This window comes from Hyla sarda, chromosome 2 (genome assembly GCF_029499605.1).
Source record: "Hyla sarda isolate aHylSar1 chromosome 2, aHylSar1.hap1, whole genome shotgun sequence".
NCBI lineage: Eukaryota > Metazoa > Chordata > Amphibia > Anura > Hylidae > Hyla > Hyla sarda.
Window position 1 is genome coordinate 444,348,531 of NC_079190.1, and position 27,762 is coordinate 444,376,292.

The following is a 27,762-nucleotide window of genomic DNA, read 5'->3' on the forward strand; positions in this document are numbered from 1 at the left end:
AAGTTTTCAAAAGATTGAAATATCTTCAGCTGTTTGGAAGTTGTGCTGGAACATACACACATACATACACGTTCCCAATATATAGATGTATAATTACATAATATATCAGATTTCCATGATATGTCACAGGAGTTATCTGGTGATAGGGTGTTTGTTTTTTTTTTTTGTTTTTTTCTTTTTTTAACAAAATGCCCATTCTGTGTACTAGAAAAAAAAAATAAACCTCTACTCCCCTTTAGGACTCTCCTGGTGCTCCTAGAATTCCACTCCCGGCCTCTGTTGTGATCCTTTTCCTGGTTCTGGGGGTCTATCTGTTACTCTATGGCTCAGCAAATCGCTGGCTGCAGCAATGTCTGGCCTTGGCCAATGGTTGGCTGAGCCACAGTGTGACGTATTAAGCCCCCACACTTGGAAGAAGGCTCTAAAAAAACACCATACCGCCATATAACACCTTCAAAGTGAATAACTACATGATGACATTCATGTGTTCATTTCCTTTTTTTTATTTTTTTTGTCTAATTTTTTTTTTGGCTTTTCAAGGATTTCACAATGACCTTATACCTCAGACATTACTGGAAAGACGAGAGGCTCTCATTCCAGAGTACCAACAACAGGAGCATGACATTTGATGGAAGGCTAATAAAAAAAATTTGGGTTCCAGATGTATTCTTTGTTCATTCCAAACGGTCATTTATACATGATACCACAATGGAGAACATCATGCTCCGAGTGTATCCGGATGGAAATGTTTTATTCAGCCTAAGGTGAGTAGATAGAGAATATGGCAATTTATTGCATTACGCAAGTATCTGCTGGGATTTGGTCAATGTAGTAATTTTTTTTTCTGAATTTGGGGCATTAGAAAGCTGCCTAAAGCTTTTACAACTGGAGTTCCCCCGTATGGAAATTTGACACATAAGCTTGGAGTGCCCTGTAAAATTAAAGGGTTATTCCTGCCAAATACATCTTATCCCCTATCCAAAGGGACTGGGAACCCCATGATCTCCGTACCTGCGTCTTCAGTCTCGGAAAGCTCTTTCTCTGCTGGGACTGGAGACGTGATGTCACGCTACGCCTTTACGTGATGTCACACCACTCCCTCTCCATTGATGTCTATGGGAGGGGGCGTGATGGCCATCCCACCCCCTCCCATAGACATAGATGGAGGGGGCGTGGCATGACATCTCGAGTCGGGGTGGCGTGACTTCTTGTCTCCAGTTCCGGAAAGAAAGAGCTTTCCGGGACTGGAGACGCAGCCCTGTATAGAATGCCAGGTGCTGCTCGGAGATCGCGGGGGGTCTCAGCAGTGGGCCCCCTGCAATCAGACATCGTATACCCAATCCTTTGGATAGGGGATAAGATGTATTTGGCCAGAATACCCCTTTAAGTTAGTATGTTTTTTGTGGATCAGTTTCAGTGTTAATCCCCTTTAAAATGTGAAAATAGAGTAATATGATTGACTCTGAATAAGGTCTGATCATTGATCAAGGAAGAAAAACATCCAGCAAAAGTTGTGAACAACTTATTGAAATATGGGTCAGAGGGAGATGTCAAAAACCTGACAAACAGGTGGTGCACAGTTAAGGAAACTGCAGCTGAATTCAATACAAATTTGTCAGAAGCAGCATCCATTGAAGAACATTTCATTTCAGATGTTAATGTGACGGAGAAGGTGTTATGGTGCAGGGAATGTTTTTGTGGCCCACCCTAGGTCATCTGATACCTGTGGATGAACATTTGGATAAAAGGGCTTATCTAAACCCATGGTGTATGGCGGGACCACGGGTTGTAGCAGTGTAGGTGGAAGGGCAAGATGGTATGAACCCCCGGGGCAAGGTGTTGTTAACCCCTAATGTTCGTGATGCCAGAGTGGTTTTTGGGTACCGGAACCACAGGAACGGTATCTCCGCTATTCCAATGGCTACGCAGGGAAAGGAGAGTCCACAACCAGCTTATGGTGTAACGGAGGCTTTACTGAGTTAAGACAGGTGGTATTATCTTCACAGCTAGGCCAGAATCCCAAAGAGTCGACCAGTAACACGGAAAGGGCCCTGCAGCTTGCTGGGACTTGTAGTTATTATAAAAGACTTTAGTTCAGCCACGCAGACTAGAATAGACTTGATCAGTGTCTTGACTTTAGAAGAGACAGCAGACATAGATGAGATGACTTAGTGACAATGTGGCTGGTGTTCTGGCTTTGTGCCCTCCAGGTGTACTGGACACAGGATCTGTGATGTCTGTGCTTTGCTGTCCTCAGCAGAAAGAGAGAGAATTGTAATGGCCGCCCCTTTATATAGAGGGGGATCAATGGAAGCGCTGAGACCAGATAAGAAGTTAAAAGGATTTATTTCCCATAATGCAACGCGTTTCACGGTCACCCGCTTCCTCAGGCTTCCTCCCTGCCTGAGGAAGCGGGTGACCGTGAAACGCGTTGCATTATGGGAAATAAATCCTTTTAACTTCTTATCTGGTCTCAGCGCTTCCATTGATCCCGCTCTGCTACCTGGAGATTGCTTGTTTTTATCGTGATTCTATTTCAGCGGGACGAAGCTGCAGAGACCCTTTGATGATACACCCTGTTCCATTGTTGTACTTGGTTGGAGTACAACTTCATGTGGTAAGCGCAATTCACACTTAGCGTTACCAACTCACCTTTGGTGTTACACTACGGAGCGCATCCGTTTGTGCTTTTTTTATTTCCCTTATATAGAGGGGGGGCTGAGCCACAGCCCATTGGTCAAGCTGCGGGTCATGTGTTAAACGGGAGCCCTCTGGGTAACATCATGTGACAACATAACATAACATGTGACCTTCCACAGGTCCTTCAGACATCTCACAGGTCCTTTAGACTAGCTATACATTAATGCACTGACTATAATCCTATGGCAATAAATGACACTTATAATAACAGCAGGGGAGACACTGCAGGAGAGAACCCAGGTCACTTAGGGACTTAGTCTGACAGGACTCAATCTGTACTGGGACATAAACATTGTGGTCAACCAAATTAATCTATTCATTGCAGCTGTTTACCCTATGGCAGGACAATGCACCATGCCAACAGTCGTCGTATAGTCACGTATTGGTTCCAGGAACATCACAGTGATTTTTCTTGTTTCTATGGCCTTCATGGTTGCTCAGAACTAAAAGAGGTTGTGCAACGAAAAGTAACTTATCCCCTATCCACAGGTCAGACCGCTTGGACCCCCTCAATCTCCTGCACAGGCAGGGCTCTGGAGGAGCACGCGCTGGGGTCGGCACACGCTCTTTTTATTTTCTATGGGAGCGCCAGTGTGCTGTACTGGGGATCTTCGGCTCTTCCATAGAAAAGAATAGAGAATGTGCCATCCCCAGCACATGCTCCTCGCAGAGAGCCGGGTCCCGTGCAGGAGATCCCAGCAGTCAAATCCCCCACAATCTGACACTTATCCCCTATCCTGTACTGATAAGTCAATTTTCACTGCACAACCCCTTTAATCCTATAGAGTATATTAGGGACAAAGTAGAATGAACTACGATAAGCTATGCTGTTCGCATAGGTCAATGTGCTTTCTGCATAATGTTAAAGGGGTATTCCAGGGGAAAACATTTTTTTTATATCGACTGGCTCCAGAAAGTTAAACAGATTTGTAAATTATTTCTATTCAAAAATCTTAATCCTTCCAATAATTATCAGCCGCTGAAGTTGAAGTCTCGGGAACTGCAGTAGAAGAGGTTTGCTATGGGGATTTGCTTCTACTCTGGACAGCTCCCGAGACAGGTGTCATCAGAGAGCACATAGACAGAAAAGAACAACTCAAATTCAGCAACTCATAAGATTTTTTAATAGAAGTAATTTACAAATCTTTCTGGAGCCAGTTGATATATATATATATATATATATATATATATATATACATATATATATATATATATATATATATATATATATATATATATATATATATATATATAAGTTTTTTCCTGTTTAACCCCCTTTAACAATCTAGTAGAATCTATTCCACAATAAATTGCTGCAGTTCTGGAGGCCAAAGCAGGTCCATTGTACAACAACATAGGTATCTTTAATTTAACCTCTTAAGGACCCAGCCATTTTACACCTTAGGACCCGGCCATTTTTTGCACATCTGACCACTGTCACTTTAAACATTAATAACTCTGGAATGCTTTTAGTTATCATTCTGATTCCGAGATTGTTTTTTCATGACATATTCTACTTTAACATAGTGGTAAAAAAAAATTGTAACTTGCATCCTTTCTTGGTGAAAAATTTGAAAATTTTATGAAAAATTTGAAAATTTTGCATTTTTCTAACTTTGAAGCTCTCTGTTTGTAAGGAAAATGGATATTCAAAATATTTAAAAAACATTTTCACATATACAATATGTCTACTTTATGTTTGCATCATAAAATTGACAAGTTTTTACTTTTGGAAGACTCCAGAGGGCTTCAAAGTTCAGCAGCAATTTTCCAATTTTTCACAAAATTTCTAAACTCACTATTTTTCAGGGACCAGTTCAGGTTTGAAGTGGATTTGAAGGGTCTTCATCTTAGAAATACCCCACAAATGACCCCCTTATAAAAACTGCACCCCCCAAAGTATACAAAATGATATTCGGTCAGCCTTTTAACCCTTTTATGTGTTTCACAGGAATAGCAGGAAAGTGAAGGAGAAAATTCACAATCTTCATTTTTTACACTTGCATGTTCTTGTAGACCAAATTTTTGAATTTTTACGAGGGGTAAAAGGAGAAAATGTATACTTATATTTGTAGCCCAATTTCTCTCGAGTAAGCACATACCTCATATGTCTATGTAAAGTGTTCGGTGGGCGCAGTAGAGGGCTCAGAACCGAAGGAGTGACAAGGGGGTTTTGGAGAGTACGTTTTTCTGAAATGGTTTTTGGGGGGCATGTTCATTTAGGAAGCCCCTATGGTGCCAGAACAGCAAAAAAAAAAAACATGCCATACCATTTTGGAAACAAGACCCCTTGAGGAATGTAACAAGGAATTAAGTGAGCCTTAATACCCCACATGTGTTTCATGACTTTTGCATATGTAAAAAAATAAAATAAAATTTCACTAAAATGTGTGTTTCCCCCCAAATTTCACATTTTTGCAAGGGTTAATAGCGGAAAATACCCCCCAGAATTTGTAACCCCATCACTTCTGAGTATGGAGGTACCCCATAAGTTGACCTGAAGTGCACTACGGGCGAACTACAATGCTCAGAAGAGAAGGAGTCATATTTGGCTTTTTGAGAGCAAATTTTGCTTGGGGGCATGTCCCATATAGGAAGCCCCTATGGTGCCAGGACAGCAAAAAATACCCACATGGCATACCATTTTGGAAACTAGACCCCTTGAGGAACGTAACAAGGGGTACAGTGAGCATTTACCCCCACTGGTGTCTGTCAGAACTTTGGAACAGTGGTCTGTACAACATTTTTAATTTGCACAGCCCACTGTTCCAAAGATCTGTCAGACACCTGTGGGGTGTAAATTCTCACTGCACCCCTCATTACATTCCGTGAGGGGTGTAGTTTCCGAAATGGGGTCACATGTGGTTTTTTTTTGGCGTTTGTCAAAACCGCTGTAACAATCAGCCACCCCTGTGCAAATCACCTCAAATGTACATGGTGCACTCTCCCTTCTGGGCCTTGTTGTGCGCCCCCAGAGCACTTTGCGCCCACATATGGGGTATCTCCGTAGTCGGGAGAAATTGCATTACAAATTTTGGGGGGCTTTTTTCCCTTTTACCTCTTGTGAAAATGAAAAGTATAGGGCAACACCAGCATGTTAGTGTAAAAAATTTATTTTTTTACACTAACATGCTGGTGTAGACCCCAACTTCACATTTTCATAAGGTGTGAAAAGAGAAAAAGCCCCCCAAAATTTGTTAGGCAATTTCTCCCGAGTACGGAGATACCCCATATGTGTCCCTATACTGTTGCCTTGAAATACGACAGGGCTCCAAAGTGAGAGCTCCATGCGCATTTGAGGCCTGAATTAGGGATTTGCATAGGGGTGGACATAGGGGTATTCTACGCCAGTGATTCCCAAACAGGGTGCCTCCAGCTGTTGCAAAACTCCCAGCATGCCTGGACAGTCAATGGCTGTCCGGCAATACTGGGAGTTGTTTTGCAACAGCTGGAGGCTCCATTTTGGAAACAGTGGCGTACCAGACGTTTTTCATTTTTATTGGGGAGGGGGGCTGTGTAGGGGTATGTGTTTATGTAGTGTTTTTTACTTTTTATTTTATTTTGTGTTAGTGTAGTGTAGTGTTTTTAGGGTACAGTAACACGGGCGGGGGGTTACAGCAAGTTTGAGCTGCCACGCAAAATTTGCTGCATCGCAAACTTGCAGCCTGATACTCACTGTAAGCCCCTGCCCATGTGAATGTACCCTGTACATTCACAGGGGGGACCTTCAGCTGTTGCAAAACTACAACTCCCAGCATGCACAGTCTATCAGTGCATGCTGGTAGTTATAGTTTTGCAACAGCTGGAGGCACACGGGTTGGGAAACACTGAGTTAGGAAACAGACAATGTTTCCCAACCAGTGTGCTTCCAGTTGTTGCAAAACCACAACTCTCAAACATTCTCAGGCATGCTGGGAGTAGTAGTTCGGCAACATCTTTAGAGCCAGATGTTGCCGAACTACAACTCCCAGCATGCTTGGAGTTGTAGTTTTGCAACATCTGGAGGACTACAGTTTGCAGACCACTAATACAGTGGTTCCCAATCTGTGCCCTTCCAGATGTTGCAAAACTACAACTCCCAGTATGCCAAAACTGTCCAGGCATGCTGGGAGTTGTAGTTCTGCAACATCTGAAGGGCCAGATGTTACAGAACTACAACTCCCAGCATGCCTGGACAGCAAGGGCATGCTGAGGATGTGTAGTTTTGCAACATCTGGAAGGGCACAGTGGTCTCCAAACTGTGGACCTCCAGATGTTGCAAAACTGCAACTCCCAGCATGCCCAGACGCCAAGGGCTGTCTGGGCATGCTGGGAGTTGTAGTTTACAGGGTCCCATTACAGCAATGCATGTCGCTTTACGGCGACGTGCATTGCTGTAAAGGGCCCGACCGCGGCTGAAGATATACTCACCTGTCTCCGCCGCCGCCATCTTCCTCGCCGGGATCCGGGTCTTCAGGGACGAGGTAAGTACCGGGGCTGTTCCCCAGCACTCCCCCGTCCCCCGCCGCGTCCTCCGGTCTTCCTCCCGTCCTCTCCGGACTTTCAGGGGCCGGACAGGGCGGGAGGAAGTAACCGCCCCCCCTCCTGCGATTGGTCGGTTAACTAACCGACAGATCGCAGGGTATAGGAGAAGGTGGCCGGTTTGCCACCTCGCTCCTATACATTAGCATGGTCCTGGCTGTCTGTGACAGCCGGGATCATGCGAAATTACCGGGCGGTCGGGTCCCAGAGATCCGATCAGCCCGGTATCGCCGCAGATCGCAAGGGCGATTTCCCTTGCAATTTGCGGCGATCGCCGACATGGGGGGCCTACATGGCCCCCCTCGGCGTTTGCCCTGGATGCCTGCTGAAGGATTTCAGCAGGCATCCGGTTCCGATCTCTGCCCGGCGCGCGGCAGAGACCGGAAAACGCCAGGGCGTATGGATACGCCCTGGGTCCTTAAGGCCCAGGGTGTGAGGGCGTATCCATACGCCCTGGGTCCTTAAGAGGTTAAGGGGTACTCCACTGCCCCAGCGTTCGGAACATTTTGTTTCAAACGATGGGTGCTGGCTGCGGGGGTCATGACATCACGGCCACCCCCTTCGTGATGTCACGCCACGCGATAATGATAATCTTTCATTTCAGCCACCTCAATAGACCTATGTTCACACAGTTATAGGAGCATACTAGGATACATATTATATTTATCTGCTAACAAGCCAGTCATTACACACCCGTTCATAAACCGAGCCATTGTGTGCTTCTTATCAGGCGGAAATTACAGAAAAATCTAACTTGGACATCTGGTGCATTTTCCTGTAAAGATATAGTATTTAATATAATAAGCTGTTTTTGCCTGGGCTGCACCAGCATGAGATTATACTGGATATTATTAGCAGAGCTCGTGGATGTCCTGGGTAATCTGAGGATAATATATATATGATGGATGGATGTACATATATTACTACCAAATGCTCTGTGCTGGTTCTTTTTTATGAAGCAATTTAAGAAATAAAAATATCCTCCTTTAGAATCCCACCTTCCAATAAGTGATATATTACCCTTTTCCATAACAAATTAAAGGCATCAATTCCACTTACTATATAACCTGTCTATGGCAGCCTCCCTGTGTGTCTCCATCTGCTTCTGTCTTTCTCCAACCACTCCTCCTTGACTTCCCATAGATCTTTATGGGCAGCAGAGTGCTATCCTGGTTTCCCTTTTCTGATATTCCTGCTTCTTTTCTCCACATGCTGACAGCTTATTGCCTATGTTACAGACCACAGCTCTACTCTAGAAAAGGTGGACAGGCTGGTGTGTGTGTATATATATATATATATATATATATATATATATATATATATATATAGCAACAAGAATATCATTAGAACGATGCAAAAATATTTACGTTGGCGAGCCCTACGAATTTAAAGGAGTTATCCGGGAATAGAAAAACAGAGCTACTTTCTTTAAAAAAAAAAAAAAAAAACAGTTCCTCATCTGTCTACAGGTTCTGCAGCTCAGTTCCATTGAAGTGAAAGAAGCCAAGTTGTAAAATGTGATGTGGAGCTGGTTTGGAAAGAAATTAGCTGTGTTTTTCTATTCCTGGATAACCCCTTTAACTATATTAGTTGAGATAGGAATACCTCTTTAAGCCTTTCCCCCTTGTTTATGTATTTGCATATACTCTGACCTCTTCTTTGTGTCATATACATATATATATATATATATATATATATATATATATATATATATATCTAATGGGTCAAGTGATTCTAAGTTGTGCAATGTGATATAAAAATGTTCCTTTATTTTTATATTCTATTGAGGTTAAAACTGACAAAAAAAATTAGATTTGACTGACCTAGCATTTCTTTACCTGGAAATGATTCTGGTTTCAGAAGTGACATTAGCGCTAGGTCTACATGGTGCAATGTGACGTGTGTCCCAGCCAAGGATTCCAGTCTTGTGCTTCTCCATCACAGTTAATGAGAAGATACGTGTCACCACATCCACATCCATTAGCTGGAAGTAGCTGTCATCGTGTAGTCCTGGTCTTAGCCACTAAGTAGCTAAAGTGATTGGAATAGTAAAATAACAACATATAACCATGTAATACAATCCATAGTTATACAGTCAATGCTGGATTAGTTTACTTAGTGTTATGTAACAGTGATGTTCTCTCCAATGTTACAGGATAACTGTGTCTGCAATGTGCTTCATGGATTTCAGCAGATTTCCTCTGGACACTCAGAACTGTTCTTTGGAACTGGAAAGTTGTAAGTAGGTTTCTAAAATACTTAAAGAAGAACAAAAAAAATTTACAATGTGCACATGTTTCAATGTTCCAATGTGTGCCAAACATACTCCAACATAAATAATATGATTATCAATTTATTTCCAAATGTAAATGTCACTTTTTACCTGCTTTGACAAAAGTTTTGATTGATCAAGGTCTTGGTGCTGAGACCCAGACTGATCACTAGACATAGCCAGGAGAAGCTCACAGCCACTTTATCCAAGTTGTAGTAAGAGATGGGCTCCATAGACTTACATTGAAGTCTGTCTTCTGCTACAAATCGAATTGAGCAGTTACCCAAAGAGCAACGTGCACTTCATGCTTCTTCTGGTTATGACTAGCAATCAATGGGGATCTCAGAATCAGGATCCTGACTGATCAAAGTCAACTTTTTTTTATTTCTGTGAAAGTAATGCTTTAAAGGGGTACTCTGCCGGATAAGATGTCAGATTGTGGTGGTCCTGCCACTGGGGACCCCCGTGATCTCCACTGCGGCACCCCGGTCATCCTGTGCATTGAGCTATCTCTGCTCTGTGCCGGATGACTGGCGACTACAGCTGCCACGCCCCCTCTATTCATGTCTATGGGAGGAGGTGTGATGGCTATGTAGCCGTCACGTCCCCTCCCATAGACATGAATGGAAGGGGTGTGGCGTGACGTCATTAACACGGAAGCTCCAAGCTTCCGTGTTCCAGATGCCACCACTGCGGGCCCGGAGATCATGGGGGTCCCCAGGGGCGGGACCCTTGTGATCAGACATCTTATCTCCTATCCTTTGGCTAGGGAATAAGATGTTTTCTGGCAGAGTACCCCTTTAAAGGGGTTGTGAAGCCTTATAAACTGATGGCTCCGTGCAAGCAATGCAACACGTTTTAACAGTGGATCGTCAGGGGTGGTAGACGTTGAACCTCCAGCGACCTAATATTGATGACTGGATGTACGATTGGGGGGGGGGGGGGGGCGATACCTGAAATGTGTCACATGACTTCCTTTGATCTTATGTAAACTGTGATGTCTGGTTTTGCTCCAATAAAGCATTTAGATTGCACACCCCTGCGTTGGACTACCCTTCTCTGTTTGTTCAATATTCGCCTGCCCCGCACTTCTGGGTTGCTGGACGAAAACTGTTATAAAATTGATGGCTATTCCTGGGGAAAGCTGAATTAATGATTTATTGTCTTATCAACATCTATCTGAGGTTATAGGTGTGTTGTTAACTGTCTGGTTTGGAGTTTGGGTTCAAATCTTTGGAGGAATATCATTATTGGTACAAAAAAATCTCCCAATAGTGGACACTCACTGGGAATAAAAAAGTGTCCGCTATTGAGAGATGTTCCCTATTGGGAAAAAAGGCTCAAAAACCTTTCTAAATGCCTGAATACAGCACTGTCCTCACTCCAGAGTGTAATTACCTATAAGATATGATAAAAAGCAATATTACAGTAGGATCTCTCAGTGCCTTTTAATCACCCCTTATCCCCCCCATCATTTCATCCACCCTTTATACCCTGTGCCACCTTATTAGAGATGTTGCGAATTGTTCACCGGCGAACTTAGCACGTTCGCATCGCCGGGTGAGCATATGTGAAGTTCGATCCGCCCCCTATACTTTAACATTGCGGTAAACTTTGACCCTGTGAGTCAGAGTCAGCAGACACATTACAGTCAATCAGCAGCAGTCCCTCCTTTCCAGACCCTCCTACCTCCTGGACGGACACCATTTTACCTTCATTCAGCATGCTGCAGGCTTAGAAAGTGGAGGGACAGAGAAACTGCTCCTGCTGTAATCGGGAAAGCGATAGCTAGGTTGCTGCTAGGTGGTGTATTCAGGATCCACTTTATTTCTAAAGCACTAGTGTAACATCTGCTTTAAGGACAGCACCCAAAAAAGCCCTTTTTAGGGCTCAAATATCAGTCCGTGTGTCTTGCAACAGCTGGAGGCACCCTGGTTGGGAGGGAACTGCTGGTTAAAAGGGGTACTCCAGTGTAAAACTTAAGTTCCTTCAAGCAACTAACTACAGTATTAAAAGGGTTATAAGTTCAGTCCGTGTGTCTTGCAACAGCTGGAGGCACCCTGGTTGGGAGGGAACCGCTGGTTAAAAGGGGTACTCCGGTGTAAAACTTAATTTCCTTCAAGCAACTAACTGCAGTATTAAAAGGGATATAAGTTCAGTCCGTGTGTCTTGCAACTGCTGGAGGCACCCTGGTTGGGGACCTCTGCTTAAAAGGGGAACTCCGCTGGCAACCTTTTTTGCTCATTGTCACACTAGTGCAAATCACATTTGGTGTGACAGTTGTTCAAATAAAAATAAAAAATACCTTTTTTGGCTGTGAAATAAAACCAGTGCTGCCTAAAGTGGGTCTCTAACTATGTGCTGCCTAATATGGGGGAATCTATGTGCTGCCTTAAGGGGGGATCTAACTATGTGCTGCCTAATATGGGGCGATCTATGTGCTGCCTAAAGGGGGGATCTAAATATGTGCTGCCTAAAGGGGGCTCTATGTGCTGCCTAAAGGGAGGCTCTAACTATGTGCTGCCTAATATGGGGGAATCTATGTGCTGCCTAAAGGGGGGGCTCTATGTGCTGCCTAAAGGGGAGCTCTAACTATGTGCTGCCTAACATGGGGGAATCTATGTGCTGGCTAAAGGGGGGATCTAACTATGTGATGCCTAAAGGGGGGATCTAACTATGTGATGCCTAAAGGGGAATCTAACTATGTGATGCCTAAAGGGGGCTCTATGTGCTGCCTAAAGGGAGGCGGCTCTACCTATGTGCTGCCTAAAGGGGGGCGGCTCTACCTATGTGCTGCCTAAAGGGGGTGGCTCTACCTATGTGCTGCCTAAAGGGGGGCTCTAACTATGTGCTGCCTAATATGGGGGAATCTATGTGCTGCCTAAAGGGGATATGTAACTATGTGCTGCCTAAAGGGGGCTAAAGCACGTTATTCCAAAGAATTTAGGAATAATAGGTGATTTATGCCCTTTATGGATTAAAACCAGACTCTGCATCAACTATGTAATTTTCCATGGGAGTTTTGCCCTGGATCCCCCTCCGGCACGCCACAGTCCAGGTATAAGTCCCTTTGAAACAACTTTTAAATCACTATTGTGGCCAGAAAGAGTCCCGGTGGGTTTAAAATTCGCCTGCCCATTGAAGTTAATGGCGGTTCGCCCGGTTCGCGAACATTTGCGGAAGTTCACGTTCGCCATTCCCCCATTATTACCCTCTGTGTAAATGAATCACCCCCTCTTCATGAAGTGAAAAAGGGGGAATGAAATAGCATGCGGGCGGGGGGGAATCAAGAGGAAATTATTTGGCACAGGGGGTAAAAAGGGGGGGGGTAATTTGACACAGGGGGAATAAAGTGGCACAGGGGGATCAGGGAAGGAGGGGGGTGAATGATGTGGCTGGCGGATGTACAGAAGCAGGAGACCACTGTTTTAACAGCGATCTTCTGCTTCTGTGCTGGGGCTGTTGCAGGGGAGTTCAACGGTGGCCTTGGCCCCCTGGGAGTGTTTTGTCCCCTATTGGGAGTGTTTTGTCCCCTATTGTCCCCTTTTGGGTATGTCCGCGTCCACTATTGGGAATGTCCCCTATTCGGAGGGGGCAAATACATTAAGTCTTATGGGACTCTGCCGGGTAATTAAAAACTGTCAGCTATTGGGAGGTGTCCTCTATTGGGAGGTGTCCCCTATTGGGAGGTGTCCGCTAAGAGAGATTTTACTGTAGTACAATTAGCTCCCTGGTTTCTTAAAGAGCTAGTAATAGGTATCAGAGACATATTGTGAAGCGATCCATCTACCATGTGTTATTTATAATACTGTTGTTTCCCTATGTAGCAGAGGGATAACCATTATCTCTGCGCTTCCTATTTCTATGATCCCGACTAGCATAAATGACTGAAAGATGTAAGTCTTACTTTTGGGACCTACACGTATATAAAAAAAGGATCCACTTACCCACTCCTCATCTGGTAATGTGGTTGCAAGTCCTGTACCTCTGTCCTATATGTTTAAGTTGCTAATAAACCTTTATAGCTTTATACAATTTTTTTCAACACTGGGGAAAATAAATGACCAAACCTGTAAACATGTAAAGCTGTTATATAATCTGACATGGTTCATTAGAAGCTCTGATTTCTACACGAAATCTATAAAGGTGACATTATTCAACAATGACAATGAGGGGCATTATCAAAACTCAACTTGCTTTTAGTTCAGTTTCGGTAAAAAAAAAAGTTGCGGGTAGATTTATCAAATAGCACATGGACGTTGGTGAATGCCCACTGAACTGCGCTGTTTTAATGTCGCAGAGCTTAATTCAATTGTCAGATTAAAGGGGTACTCCGCTGCGCAGCATTTGGAACAAACTGTTCTGAATGCTGGAGCCGGCGCAGGGAGCTCGTGATGTCATAGCCCTGCCCCCTCATGTCACCACGCCCCGTCCCCTCAATGCAAGTCTATGGGAGAAGGCGTGACAGCCGTCACGCCCCCTCCCATAGACTTGCATTGAGGGGGCGGGGAGTGAAGTCATGAGGGGGTGGGGCTATGATGTCACGAGCTCCCAGCGCCGGCTCCAGTGTTCGGAACAGTTTGTTCCAAATGCTGAGCAACGGAGTACCCCTTTAAGACATGTAGGGCAGGGTTGGATTGCCCTGTGATTTCTTCTCTATCTGGTCCATGCGACTTTTCTGTGAATTAGTGACCACTGCACAAAGTGATCTAAATCAGATCACTTTATGGTCATGAAAATTAAACAGTGTAAATGAAATGTTGCACGGGACCGGCCTGCGTCTTTTCCTGTGACAAATTTAGACGAAAAAAGCCGTCTAAACAGCTAGAAAATTCCCCTCAATGTGCTGTTCATAATAGTTGAGTCTTCTTATGAGGCATAAGACCCTTTGGGTCCTGTCTGGTAGTGATGAGTGGCATTTGCCATATTTGAATTTGCGAAATTTCGCAAATATATAGACGAATATCCATCTTATATTTGCGAATTTCATGTATTCGTTACATTCGCATATTCGCGTATTCGAGGAAGAAAACAGTGAGGGGGTGGGCAACTTTACTATTGGTTGCTATGGATGTTGTTGATAACCTCTGACAAGTGTATTTGCATCATTCTAATTGGACCACACGTGAAAAGAAGGGATATGCGAATATGCGCGAAAACGAATATTCGCAATTTCGAATATATAGTGAATATATTCGCATTATTCGCAAATTTGCGATATTCGTGATAAAAATTCGCAATGCGAATATTTGCGCCCAACACTACTCTCTGGCAGCAAGACCCGGGTGTAGCACAGGATAAAGTTGAAAAGAAGGAGAGGAGGAGGGTGTGATTGTCAAAAAGAAAAAGTATAAAAAAGAAAGAAATAAGCCTATAGATCAGAGATCAGTGTCACGTTCATTTCTTGCAGCAGTAAGTAATGACCTCATTGTGTTTTGCCATGACTACGAGAAGCTTATTTCCCCTAGTCATCTGGGATTAATGTGGCCCATTTAATAATAACTTTGCTTCTATTTATACACGCTGAGCACATTAAATCACAGCACTAGTGTAATCTTTCCAGAATACAGAGGGTTAAATCAAAGCACACGCTGAATGTCATTTAAAGAGCCGCAAAACATCTCTACTGAAACTAAACCTGCTGAACAATGTGGGGCGTTATCATTTTCATGTGTTGATCAGTTGACAGAACATTGAGGATACATACATTTTGGCAGGATATCGGATCGGTTGATTCCGACTGATTGTATTAATTTCTGTTAGATTCAGACTGTTGCCAAAGCGCATGGTGTTTTGCAGTTTATTTTTTATTTTTTGGGGGGTTGGCATTGTGGCAAATTGAAAAAAAAAAAAAACAATGGAAAGTTATACTCATCTATTTAAAGGGGTACTCCGGTGGAAATTTTTTTTTTTTCATCAACTGGTGCCAGAAAGTTAAACAGATTTGTTAATTACTTCTATTAAAAAATCTTTATCCTTCCAGTACTTATTAACAAAATTCTTTTGTTTTTGGATTTTTTTTTTCTGTCCACAGTGCTCTCTGCTGACACCTCTGTCCATATCAGGAACTGTCCAGAGCAGCATAGGTTTGCTATGAGGATTTGCTCCTGTTCTGGACAGTTCCTGATACGGACAGAGGTGTCAGCAGAGAGCACTGTGGACAGGAAAAAAAAATCAGAAAAGAACTTTCTCTGCAGTATATAGCAGCTCATAAGTACTGGAAGGATAAAGAATTATTAATAGAAGTAATTTACAAATCTGTTTAACTTTCTGGCACCAGTTGATTAAAAAAATGTATTCCACCGGAGTACCCCTTTAAGCTTGTTAGTTGAAATTGGAGAATTTTTTTTTTTACCAACAATCTTATTTATATCTGTAAATGAAGTGTACATTATTAATATAAATATAAATGTGGTGAGCCAGGAGAGGGACTGGGGTGTTGCAGTGGTAGTGTAGGGTCTGGTGGTATTAACCCTTGAATGTCGTGATGCCAGGGTGCGGTTTCCTCAATAGTAATGTTCCTACCGCCAACCGTCCCACAAATGGCAGGGAAAAATAACGGAATGTCCACAACAGATTTCAGGAATAAACTGAAGAAAACTTTACTTGCTGAATTTATGAAACATTCTTTAACATAACAGTCTTTTCAAGAGTGAACCGGGCTACAGGTTCCTCACAGGTTTGCTGGGACTTGGAAGCACTAAGCTTTGATGCAGACCACTGTGCTACTAATTATAATATTTGAGCTGGTAGTAGTCACACAAGATTTGATAGATGGAGCTTTGAGTAACTCACGTTTAGTGGCTGCAGGTTCTTAGGCTTTGGCCTAGATGAATTGAATTGATGCTGAGACGTTTGTGCTTCTTTAGTGTCCAGGAGATAAAAGCGCGAATTTAGTGGCTACAGCCCTTTTTATAATAAGGAGCTGGACAAAGCTCATTGGTCAGCAAACCTGTAAGTTATGAACCCGGTGAACTCTGGGTACATCACATGACCTCTAAGGTCCTTGTACATTTTATACATCACAACCGTACATCATGTGACCACTAAGGTCCTGTACATATATTTTCTATACATTAAATAAATATAAACACTTTACATGAGGCGACCAAGGGCAAGCCCTGCAGGAGGGCCCTATATGAATGGAGGGACTCTAGCTGAGGGGACTTTAGACAAGGGACAGGACAAGTTCTAATTCAAGAGTTCAAATTCTAATTCATATTTTAAATATAAATACAAATGTTCAAAATTGTAACAATCATGTGTGTGTGTGTGTGTGTGTGGACCTAGCGAGGTATTTTGTGCGGCTGGAGAGGAATTTTTTGCTGCTCTGTGATATTTTCTTAGCATTGTTGGAAAAGTACTTCGGTGTTTGTTTTAAACTGCTGGGGAGATATTTTGTGCTGCACTGAAGTATTTGTTTTGTGCTGCTGGTGGGGTATGTAGTGCTGCACTGTAGTGCTTGGTGCTTCTAGGGGGTATAATGTGTGTTGCAAGAAAGTATTTAGTGATACCGTCTCTGCACATTGGTATTTATCGCTGCAAAATCGTATATGTAAAATCTTGATGCCCTAGCATCACTATGGGGGAGATTTATCAAAACCTGTCCAGAGGAAAAGTTGCCCAGATTTCCATAGCAACCAATCAGCTCACTTCTATCAATTTTATCAAGGCCTCTGCAAAATGAAAAAAGCGATCTGATTGGTTGCTATGGGCAACTGGGCAACTTTTCCTTTGCACAGTTTTCGATAAATCTCTCCCTGTGAGTTAACTGGTGAGGCCTAAGTGGAAAAAGTTTGAGAAATCTTGGCCTAGGTGGTCTCCTGGTTTTCTCCCGTGTGACTTAAACTACTAAAACAGGACGGCAGTGAAGAAGCATTAAAAAGCTATAGAGAAAAATGTAAAATATGTAAAAAAACAGATAAAAGCCACAAAAATAGAGACAGAAAGACTTTAACTATAAAAATAGCAAAATGATCAAAAATGAAAGTGTTGGCCCGTTAAAAAATTATGAGGAAGAAATTATAAACGGGGATCAGGAAAAAGCTAATATATTAAACTAATTCTTCTCCACTGTATTCACCGAGGAAAATGAAATGCCAGGTGAAATACTGCGAGATAAGGAAAACTCCCCAGTACAGGTCACCTGTCTAACCGAGGAAGAAGTACAGTGCTGCCTACAAAAAATCTAAATAGTCAAATCACCAGATCCAGATGGCATTCACCCCCGTGTTCTAAAGGAATTAAGTAATGTAATAGACAGACCCCTTTTTAATATTCAGGGACTCTATAGTAACAGGGACTTTTCCCCAGGACTGGCGCATGGCAAATGTGGTACCAATATTTAAAAAGGGATCAAAAGGTGACTCCGGGAATTATAGACCTGTTAGTATAACCTCTGGTGTATGTAAATTGTTTGAGGGTTTTCTAAGGGATGAAATTCTGGAGTATCTTAATAAAAATAAATGTATGACCCCATATCAGCATGGCTTTATGAGGGATCGGTCCTATCAAACTAACCTGATCAGCTTTTATGAGGAGGAGAGCTCCAGACTGGACCTGGGGGAACCACTAGATGTCGTATATCTGGATTTTTCCAAAGCATTTCATACGGTGCCACATAAAAGGTTGATGCATAAAATGAGAAGGATGGGTCTGGGGGAGAATGTGTGCAAATGGGTAAGTAACTGGCTCAGGATAGGAAACAGAGGGTGATTATTAATGGTACTTATTCTGATTGGGTGACTGTTACTAGTGGGGTACCACAGGGGTCCCTCTTGGGTCCTGTTCTATTTAATATATTCATTAATGACCTTGCAGAGGGGTTGAATAGTAAAGTAGCAATCTTTGCAGATGATACTAAACTCTGTAAAGTGGTAAACACAATAGAGGACAGTGCACTGTTACAAATGGATCTGGATAGGTTGGAGGTTTGGGCTGAGAAGTGGCAGATGAGGTTCAACACTGATAAATGTAAGGTAATGTACATGGGGAGGAAAAATCCGGGCTGGGATTATGTATTAAATGGGAGAACACTTGGGATGACTGAAATGGAAAAGGATTTAGGAGTCTTAGTTAATAGTAAATTTAGCTGTAGTGACCAGTGTCGGGCAGCTGCTGCCAAGGCAAATAAAATCATGGGGTGCATCAATAGGGGCATAGATGCCCACGACAAGGAAATAATTATTCTTCTGTACAAATCACTAGTCAGACCACACATAGAATACTGTGTACAGTACTGGGCACCAGTGTACAAGAAAGATATAGTGGAGCTGGAGAGGGTTCAAAGAAGGGCAACCAGGGTAATACGGGGAATGGGAGGACTACAGTACCCAGAAAGATGATCAGAATTAGGATTATTTAATTTAGAGAAAAGAAGTCTTACGGGAGACCTAATAACTATGTATAAATATATCAGGGGACAGTACAGAGATCTCTCCCATGATCTATTTATACCCAGGACTGTATCTATAACAAGGGGGCATTCTCTACATCTAGAGGAAAGAAGGTTTCTACACCAGCACAGACGGGGGTTCTTTAATGTAAGAGCAGTGAGACTGTGGAATTCTCTCCCGGAGGAGGTGGTCATGGTGAACTCTGTAATAGAGTTCAAAAGGGGACTGGATGCATTTTTGGAGAATAATAACATAACTGGTTATGTATACTAGATTTATAGGGACAGAACGTTGATCCAGGGATTTATTCTGATGCCATATTTGGAGTCGGGAAGGAATTTTTACCTCTAGTATGAGGGTTTTTTGCCTTCCTCTGGATCAACTCAGTAGGGACTCATTAGGGATATAGGTTGAACTGATGAATTCAACCTTATGAACTATGTTACTATGTTACTTGCTTTGAAATCTTTTCATAGATGCCTACAATGAGGATGATCTCATGCTGTACTGGAAGCGAGGAAATGAGTCCTTGAAAACAGATGAGCATATTGCACTGTCCCAGTTTTTTATTGAAGAGTTCAGTGCATCTAGTGGATTGGCCTTGTACAGTAGCACAGGTAAGTATTGTTAGTATTTGCAATTGTATTTTGTTAAATAGGGTTTGTCTACTTTGGACAACATATTATCCAAAAGAAGGCACGATGGCACTCACCATTGCAGCAGTTAAAATTTATTTTCAGTCCTGGTACAAGGATACATCATGGCCGACAGCCCGTCGGCCATCATGTATCCTCGTACCAGGACTGAAAATAAAATTTTACTCCTGCAATGGTGAGTGCCATCGTGTCTTCTTTTGGATAATATGTTGCACTTTGTATTCCATGATAGAGCACCGCCAAGTCAGCAAAGGGAAATAGGAAGTGTGTGGTGTTAAGAGAGCCATCGTCATAACTTATAGCAGTGCCGGCAGCGCTTTCTCTATTGCTACATGCTACTTTGGACAACCCCTACTTTTTAGAAGGGTCTCTTAGCAGTAGGCTGATCATGATGTGCACTTTTGGTGGGACCACCAGCAATCATATTTACTGTGGGAAAGACAGTAGGGGGATTGTTTACACAAAGTCTTTTTACATGGCTTTCATGTGGATTTTCATGCAGATTACACATCAAAGTCTATACGTAATCCACATCACTTTAAAGGGGTTATCCAGGAAAAGACATATATATATATATATATATATATATATATATATATATATATACATATATGTGTATATATATATATATATATATATATATATATATATATATATTTAAACTGGCGACAGAAAGTTAAACAGATTTGTAAAGTACTTCTATTAAAAAATCTTAATCCTTTCAGTACTTTTGAGCTGCTGTAGTTGAGTTGTTCTTTTCTGTCTAAGTGCTCTCTGATGACACCTGTCTCGGGAACTGTCCAGAGTAGAAGCAAATCCCCATAGCAAACCTCTTCTACTCTGTGCAGTTCCCGAGACAAGCAGAGATGTCAGAAGAGAGTACTGTTGTCACACAGAAAAGAACTCAACTTCAGCAGCTGATAATTATTGGAAGGATATATATATATATATATACATACAAAAGTGTTTTCCTGGAATACCCTTTTTATTTCAATCAGAAATTTTAAAGTCTATGGACATTTTTGATACAGTGGTTAGTGGTTACATTGAGTTAAATAATGTTACACTTAGTCTTTTTTGTCTCTAGGTTTGGATGTGTAGGAGAGTCCTTCCTGTACTACATGCTGAATGGAGGTGTCTACTTCTACTATCACTGCTTTGCCTTCTTTCTACCCTTGTAGGCCATGTTCACATGGCCAAAAATGTGCAGAATTTTCCCGCCTGCTCCGAAATGCGCTTTCTCATAGACGGAGATGCATTTCCGAGCGGAATCTGGAGGAAAAATAGACATGTCTATTCTTTCTGCGGATGCCAGAATCGGGATTTCCGTGGCAGAAACATCTGCTGCAGATATTCTGCCGTGTGCACAGTGCAGTAGAATCCAATGAAATCAATAGGACTCTGCTGAAGTGGGATTTCCATGCGGAATATTCCTTCATATGCTTTCCTTGTTGCCTACAGCCTGTGTGAACTGCCCTCCATGTATGCTCTCCCAACTCTCCATACCTTGTGCTGGATACAACTCCCTTATCCTCCCTGTTGGATGATTTATATTTTCCTCTAGTGGATTTTTCTTATTCTTCAGTAGAGAAAAAAAGGACTTTGTTCAAAGCAGTTAGTCCCTTCAAATACATTTATTGTATATGCAATGACACCAATTCACACACATAATCCTGAATCCTAATTCAAGCTTATTTTCTGTTATACAGTAATGCAGTGTTCCCAATCAGGGGGCCTTTAACTATTGCAAAACTAGTTGTAGTTTTGTAACAGCTGGAGGCACCATAGTTGGGAAACACTGCAATAATGAATAACTACAACTCACATGATTATGAAATAATTGTTGTCTATTTCATAGGATGGTACAACAGGCTTTTCATCAACTTCATTCTTAGACGACACATATTCTTCTTCGTGCTCCAGTCCTATTTCCCTGCGATGCTCATGGTGATGCTGTCGTGGGTTTCTTTCTGGATTGACAGGAGAGCTGTACCTGCCAGAGTATCCCTAGGTAAGCATAACTCCATGATGAGGACATAAAAGTGTTTGACTTTACAAGGCATTACAAGGGGGACACCTGCTGGACATAACATTGTACTGCTAAGGATATATAAAAACTGCATTCTGTTCCCTTACTTAAAGGGGTACTCCGACGCTAAGAGATCTTATCCCCTATCCAAAGGATAGGGGATAAGATGCCTGATCGCGGGGGTCCCGCCGCTGGGGACCCCTGTGACCTTGCACGCAGCACCCTGTTAGAATCAGTCCCCAGAGCGCGTTCGCTCCTGGTCTGATTACTGGCGATCACGGGGACGGAGCATTGTGACGTCAAGGCTCCGCCCCCGTGTGACATCACGCTCCGCCCCTTCAATGCAAGCCAATTATTATTATAACTTCAACTCATGTAACCAAGATAAAATCTCACCATATCTCCACTTAAAATTATCACCTGTCCACCCAGAGGTGAGGTGACGCCCTCAAACGACCGCGACAGGATAAGGGATGGGGGGGGGGGGGGGGGTGGTGGGCAGCTGTTTCTTCTTCGCCGGTCACTGTGAACTGGTCCAGCGCCTCCAGCTGCCTCGGTCTTTATCACCGCTTCTTTTTCTCGACGGCTCCATGGCAACCAATCCACATCCATCCTGCCCAGCAACAGCTGGCCCTGTAACAAAATCTCAACACCAACATAAGTACAGCCCCCCCTTTTTTTTATATTTACCACATTAAGATAACTTGATAAAAGTAATAGAATAAAGGGATGGAGGGGGGGGGGGGGGGGGCTCATCCTCCAGGGTATTCATTAATACAAAGGAGGACAGTATAAAGGGATCTGTATCAGTGCCAGGCACCTTCTGCCTGGGAAAATAAAATAATGGACTGTAATATTTAGAAGGGTTATCAAAATTGTAGTTATTTAGACAAAAAAGATGGCTGGAGGGTGACCTAATAACTAGAGATGTCCTCATAAAAAAAATGTAAGATACTATTTTTCAAGTACTCACCAATGCCGATTACCATTACATCTCTTTAACGTCATGTGACAGCAGAGGTCACTCTAGACTTTGTGAAGCCATAGGTGAAAGTCGAACATGCAACCCTCACTCAAATTAAGATACCCTGAGTAGCTGAGTAGGGAATCCCCCCTATCAGGTAGAAACCCCAGTAGGTAGATAGGGAATTCTCTCCTTTTAAGTAAAAGCCCCCGGTAGAAGGGTAAATAGGGAATCCCCCTATAAGGTTAAGGCCCCAGTAGGTAAGTAGGTAGGTAGGGATTGGGAACCCTCCCCTTTTAAGTAGAAGCTCCTTAGTAGTTAGGTAGTCAAGTAGGTAGGGAACCTCTTATTAGGTAGATGCCTCCATGAAGTAGTTTCCCTCAATAAGTCCCCTACAAAAGAAAATAAAAAAATCCCACTCACCTTCCCTCATCACCAAGATAGAAAAAGATTCTTTACTGTAAGAGCAGTGAAACTATGGAACTCAGGGTCATGGTGACCTAAATACATTTCTGGAGAGTAAAAACGGGTATAATTACTCAAATCTGGAGAAGAGTCATTGGTCCAGGAATTAATTCTGATAGCCAGAGTCTGACAGGTATTTTTCTCCTCAATGGTCCATTCACACATACAGTATTCTGCGTAGATTTGATGCACAGGATTTGATGCGCAGGATTTGATGCGCAGGATTTCATGTGCAGGATTTGATGCGCAGGATTTGATGCGCAGGATTTCATGTGCAGGATTTGATGCGCAGGATTTGATGCACAGGATTTGATGCACAGGATTTGATGCGCAGGATTTCATGCGCAGGATTTGATGCACAGGATTTGATGCGCAGGATTTCATGTGCAGGATTTGATGCACAGGATTTGATGCGCAGGATTTGATGCACAGATTTGATGCGCAGGATTTGATGCACAGATTTGATGCACAGGATTTGATGCACAGGATTTGATGCGCAGGATTTGATGCGTAGGATTTGATGCGCAGGATTTTCTGCTGCAGATTTCAATGTAAACTAAATGACTGAACACAGCTTCAAATCCTGTGCATCAAATCTGCGCAGAATTCTGTATGTGTGAATTAACCCTAAGGCCTTGTTAACACTATGGAAATCCCTGGAGTAAATTTTGTGCAGATTTTAATGGGAGTTCTGCTGCTTAGTTTACTAGTTAGAAGTTTTGTCACAGAAATCTCAGATAAGGAATTGGATTCTGGCAGAAGATTGAACAGATCCACCAGAGAAGTGATGTACACCCATTAGACAGCGCTTATGTTTGCTGCCAATAGACAGGGACAGAAGAAGAACTTCTCTCCTTCTTCTCACAACCACTATTGACTAACTTCTCCATGCTTGCCAGATTGGAGGCTTAAGGCTGGACTCCAATTGGCCACAGTGATCACATGACACATCTGAAAACCTCTCCCTTAAAGGCACAGTACACTTTACACAGGATAAACAGCATACATCGGTATAAAACATGGAACAATAAATACAATATTAAATTACAAGTTCCCTGGAGACACAACACCTGCAGCAATATCTACCTGAGAGGACAGGCAGAGTAGTGTGTTTCGTACCAGGTCACCACCACATAAACTCTTGTAGTCTCACTGTACTATTAACATCTTAAAGGGGTATTCCAGGAAAAAACTTTTTTTTTATATATCAACTGGCTCCAGAAAGTTAAACAGATTTGTAAATTAATTCTATTAAAAAATCTTAATCCTTTCAGTACTTATGAGCTTCTGAAGTTAAGGTTGTTCTTTTCTGTCTAAGTGCTCTCTGATGACACGTGTCTCGGGAAATGCCCAGTTTAGAAGAAGTTTGCTATGGGGATTTGCTTCTAAACTGGGCATTTCCCGAGACACGTGTCATCACAGAGCACTTAGACAGAAAAGAACAACCTTAACTTCAGAAGCTCATAATTACTGAAAGGATTAACATTTTTCAATAGAAGTAATGTACAAATCTGTTCAACTTTCTGGAGCCAGTTGATATATAAAAAAAAGTTTTTTCCTGGATAACCCCTTTAAGTCTCTCTGTCTCTATCTCCAGCATCCCTTCTTCTATTTACCTTTCCCTCTCCATAGACTTCTATAGGCAGCATCTAATCCCTTAGTGCACTGATATAAATAATACATTTAGTTGGGAAAGAGAGGGGGCAAAAAAAAATAAAAAATAAAAAGACTAATAAAAGGAGATTACAACATTTCTTATATTAGTTTGTACAATTGATTTATAATGACTGTCACGTATAGCCTATGAGAGCTGGATGTTCTGTGGCTTTGTAAAAACTCCAAGATGTACAGAGCCATAATAAAGCACCATTAGATGTCTGTAGTCATACAGTTCTATAGGTCTCTGTATAAAGTTCTTTTTTGTTTCGGTTCAAACAGAATCTCTGAATTTTATTTATTTTTTTAACTCATGGCACGTGCCTTTTCATGATGTATTATAGAAGGATTGCTTACAGGGGTGATTAAAGGGGTACTCCACTGGCCAGCATTCGGAAGTAAATGTTCCGAATGCTGTTTTTGTGCTGCTGGTGTCGGCCACGCCCATCGTGACATCACAGCCACGCTCCCCTCAATGCAAGTCTATGGGAGGGGGCGTGACGGCAGTCACGCCCCCTCCCATAGACTTGCATTGAGGGGCGTGGCAATGATGGCATGAGGGGCGTGGCCGACACCCACAGCGCGAAAACAGCATTCGGAACATTTACTTCCGAAAGCTGGTCAGTGGAGAACCCCTTTAAGTACACAATTGAGGCACCTCTGTCCATTTTAGGAACTGTCCAGAGCAGCATATGTTTGCTATGGGGATTTTCTCCTACTCTGGACAGTTCCTAAAATGGACAGAGATGTCAGCAGAGAGCTCTGTGTTGCAAAAAGAAAATAATTTCCTCTGTAGCATTCAGCAGCTAATAAGTACTGGAAGGATTAAGATTTTTTTAATGTGCTGCTGTGTGGTAACTCTATATGCACAATGCATATAGAGTTACCACACAGCAGCACATGTTGTGCTCTCTGCCGTGTGTGTATAAAACTTTTTGCACAGTTTTTCACAATTGACAATGATGCTTTTACTTCTTTTTAACAGGTATCACCACCGTACTGACAATGTCCACGATCATCACCGGAGTCAGTGCCTCAATGCCTCAGGTGTCTTACATTAAAGCCGTAGACGTCTACTTGTGGATCAGCTTTCTTTTCGTCTTTCTGTCTGTTATTGAATATGCAGCTGTCAATTACCTGACTACAGTGGAAGAAAGAAAACAGCTAAAAAGGAGAGGAAAGGTATAAAAGGAATGAAAAAGATGCATAAACAAAACTAAATTGATGACATTAAAGGGGTATTCCAGTGGAAAACTTTTTTTTTTTAAATCAACCGGTGACAGAAAGTTAAACAGATTTGTAAATTACTTCTATTAAAAAAATCTTAATCCTTCCAGTACTTATTAGCTGCTGAATACTACAGAGGAAATTATTTTCTTTTTGCAACACAGAGCTCTCTGCTGACATCTCTGTCCATTTTAGGAACTGTCCAGAGTAGGAGAAAATCCCCATAGCAAACATATGCTGCTCTGGACAGTTTCTAAAATGGACAGAGGTGTCAGCAGAGAGCACTGTGCTCGTGATGTCAGCAGAGAGCTCTGTGTTCCAAAAAGAAAAGAATTTCCTATGTAGTATTCAGCAGCAAATAAGTACTGGAAGGATTAAGATTTTTTTTAATAGAAGTAATTTACAAATCTGTTTAACTTTCAGGCACCAGTTGATTTAAAAAAAAAAAAAGTTTTCCACCGGAGTACCTGTTTAAAAAAAAAGTTTTCCACCGGAGTACCTGTTGCATAAAAGGCGAAGCTCTGCAGGCTCGCCCTCGACCAAGAGATAGGTTTGGGTCCTAAAGGTAAAATTTGCCTCTATTATGGCACATCTGTGAGGTCAGCACAATTTGCAACATGCTGCACTATAATAATTTCAATAATTTAATTTAAAATTGCAGCTACACTTTAAACATGGTATCTTGCAGATTTATTTATCTTTCTCAAAGTTTTTAAGGGGGGTTTAGACCACATTGAAGTCTGTGCCTATTCTGGTGATAGGCCATTAATGGGTTTTCTTTGACAAAAAACTTTAAAGGAGTTATCCAGGAAAAAAAAATGTATTTATATATATCAACTGGCTCCAGAAAGTTAAACAGATTTGTAAATTACTTCTATTAAAAAAAATCTTAATCCTTTCAGTACTTATGAGCTACTGAAGTCAAGGTTGTTCTTTTCTGTCTAAGTGCTCTCTGTTGACACCTGTCTCGGGAACCGCCCAGTTTAGAAGCAAATCCCCATAGCAAACCTCTTCTAAACTGGGCGGTTCCCGAGACACGTGTCATCAGAGAGTACTTAGACAGAAAAGAACAACCTCAACTTCAGAAGCTCATAAGTACTGAAAGGATTAAGATTTTTAAATAAAAGTAATTTACAAATCTGTTTAACTTTCTGGAGCCAGTTGATATATATATATATATATATATATATATATATATATATATAAAAAAAAAGTTTTTTCTGGATAATCCCTTTAATTCTACTGTGTTATAGATAAGGGTTCGAGTACATTAGCTATGAACTGTACAGTGCTGCAGAATATGTTTGCATTGAGAAAACAACGTGAAATAGAGATCTCGGGCTGACCTGCTTATATTTTGTTCTAGTCTTCTACGACACTGAACCTGGAGGCAGTGCAGGCCATGGCGTTTGATGGCTGTTACCATGACAGTGATGCCGACCTAAACTATTCTTTGCATTCTGAGGAAACGTCATCTCGCGGGAGGGCCAGCGTGAGCACTCTGGATGCAGCTCGAGTGAAGCGCAAGAAATCGATTAAAGGGAACGTTGGCAGAATAATCCTGGAGAACAATCATGCCATAGACACTTATTCCAGGATCATCTTTCCTATTGTCTATATTTTGTTTAATTTCTTCTATTGGGGCATGTACTTATGAGAAGGAATGAAACGGGAGATCTTATATTCCGAATGTACTCGACATGGAAAAACACAGGAATCCTGCACTCCGAATTGGTCTCTTGTGAGATAATATATGAATAAATGATTTCTTATTTTCATTGATGGCCATGCTGGTGTTGCTTACAGTGTATTTCCAGTCATATGTTCAAAGTTTCTTGTAGAGATGTGCCTGCATTATTAAAACGCTAGAATTTTTA

The 27,762-nt window shown here is 42.1% G+C and overlaps 1 protein-coding gene across 1 annotated transcript in view; it reads left to right on the forward strand.

Annotated features, from left to right (window-relative positions):
- Positions 1-27,762, forward strand: part of GABRR3 (gamma-aminobutyric acid type A receptor subunit rho3) — a 96,353-nt gene extending 68,591 nt beyond the window's left edge. Inside the window, exons 4-9 of the mRNA XM_056559313.1 lie at positions 541-764; positions 9,377-9,459; positions 19,365-19,505; positions 21,403-21,555; positions 25,644-25,840; positions 27,252-27,762. Of these exons, the coding sequence (XP_056415288.1) occupies positions 541-764; positions 9,377-9,459; positions 19,365-19,505; positions 21,403-21,555; positions 25,644-25,840; positions 27,252-27,542 (1,089 nt within the window). The 3' untranslated portion in view covers positions 27,543-27,762. The remainder of the gene's footprint in view (positions 1-540; positions 765-9,376; positions 9,460-19,364; positions 19,506-21,402; positions 21,556-25,643; positions 25,841-27,251) is intronic.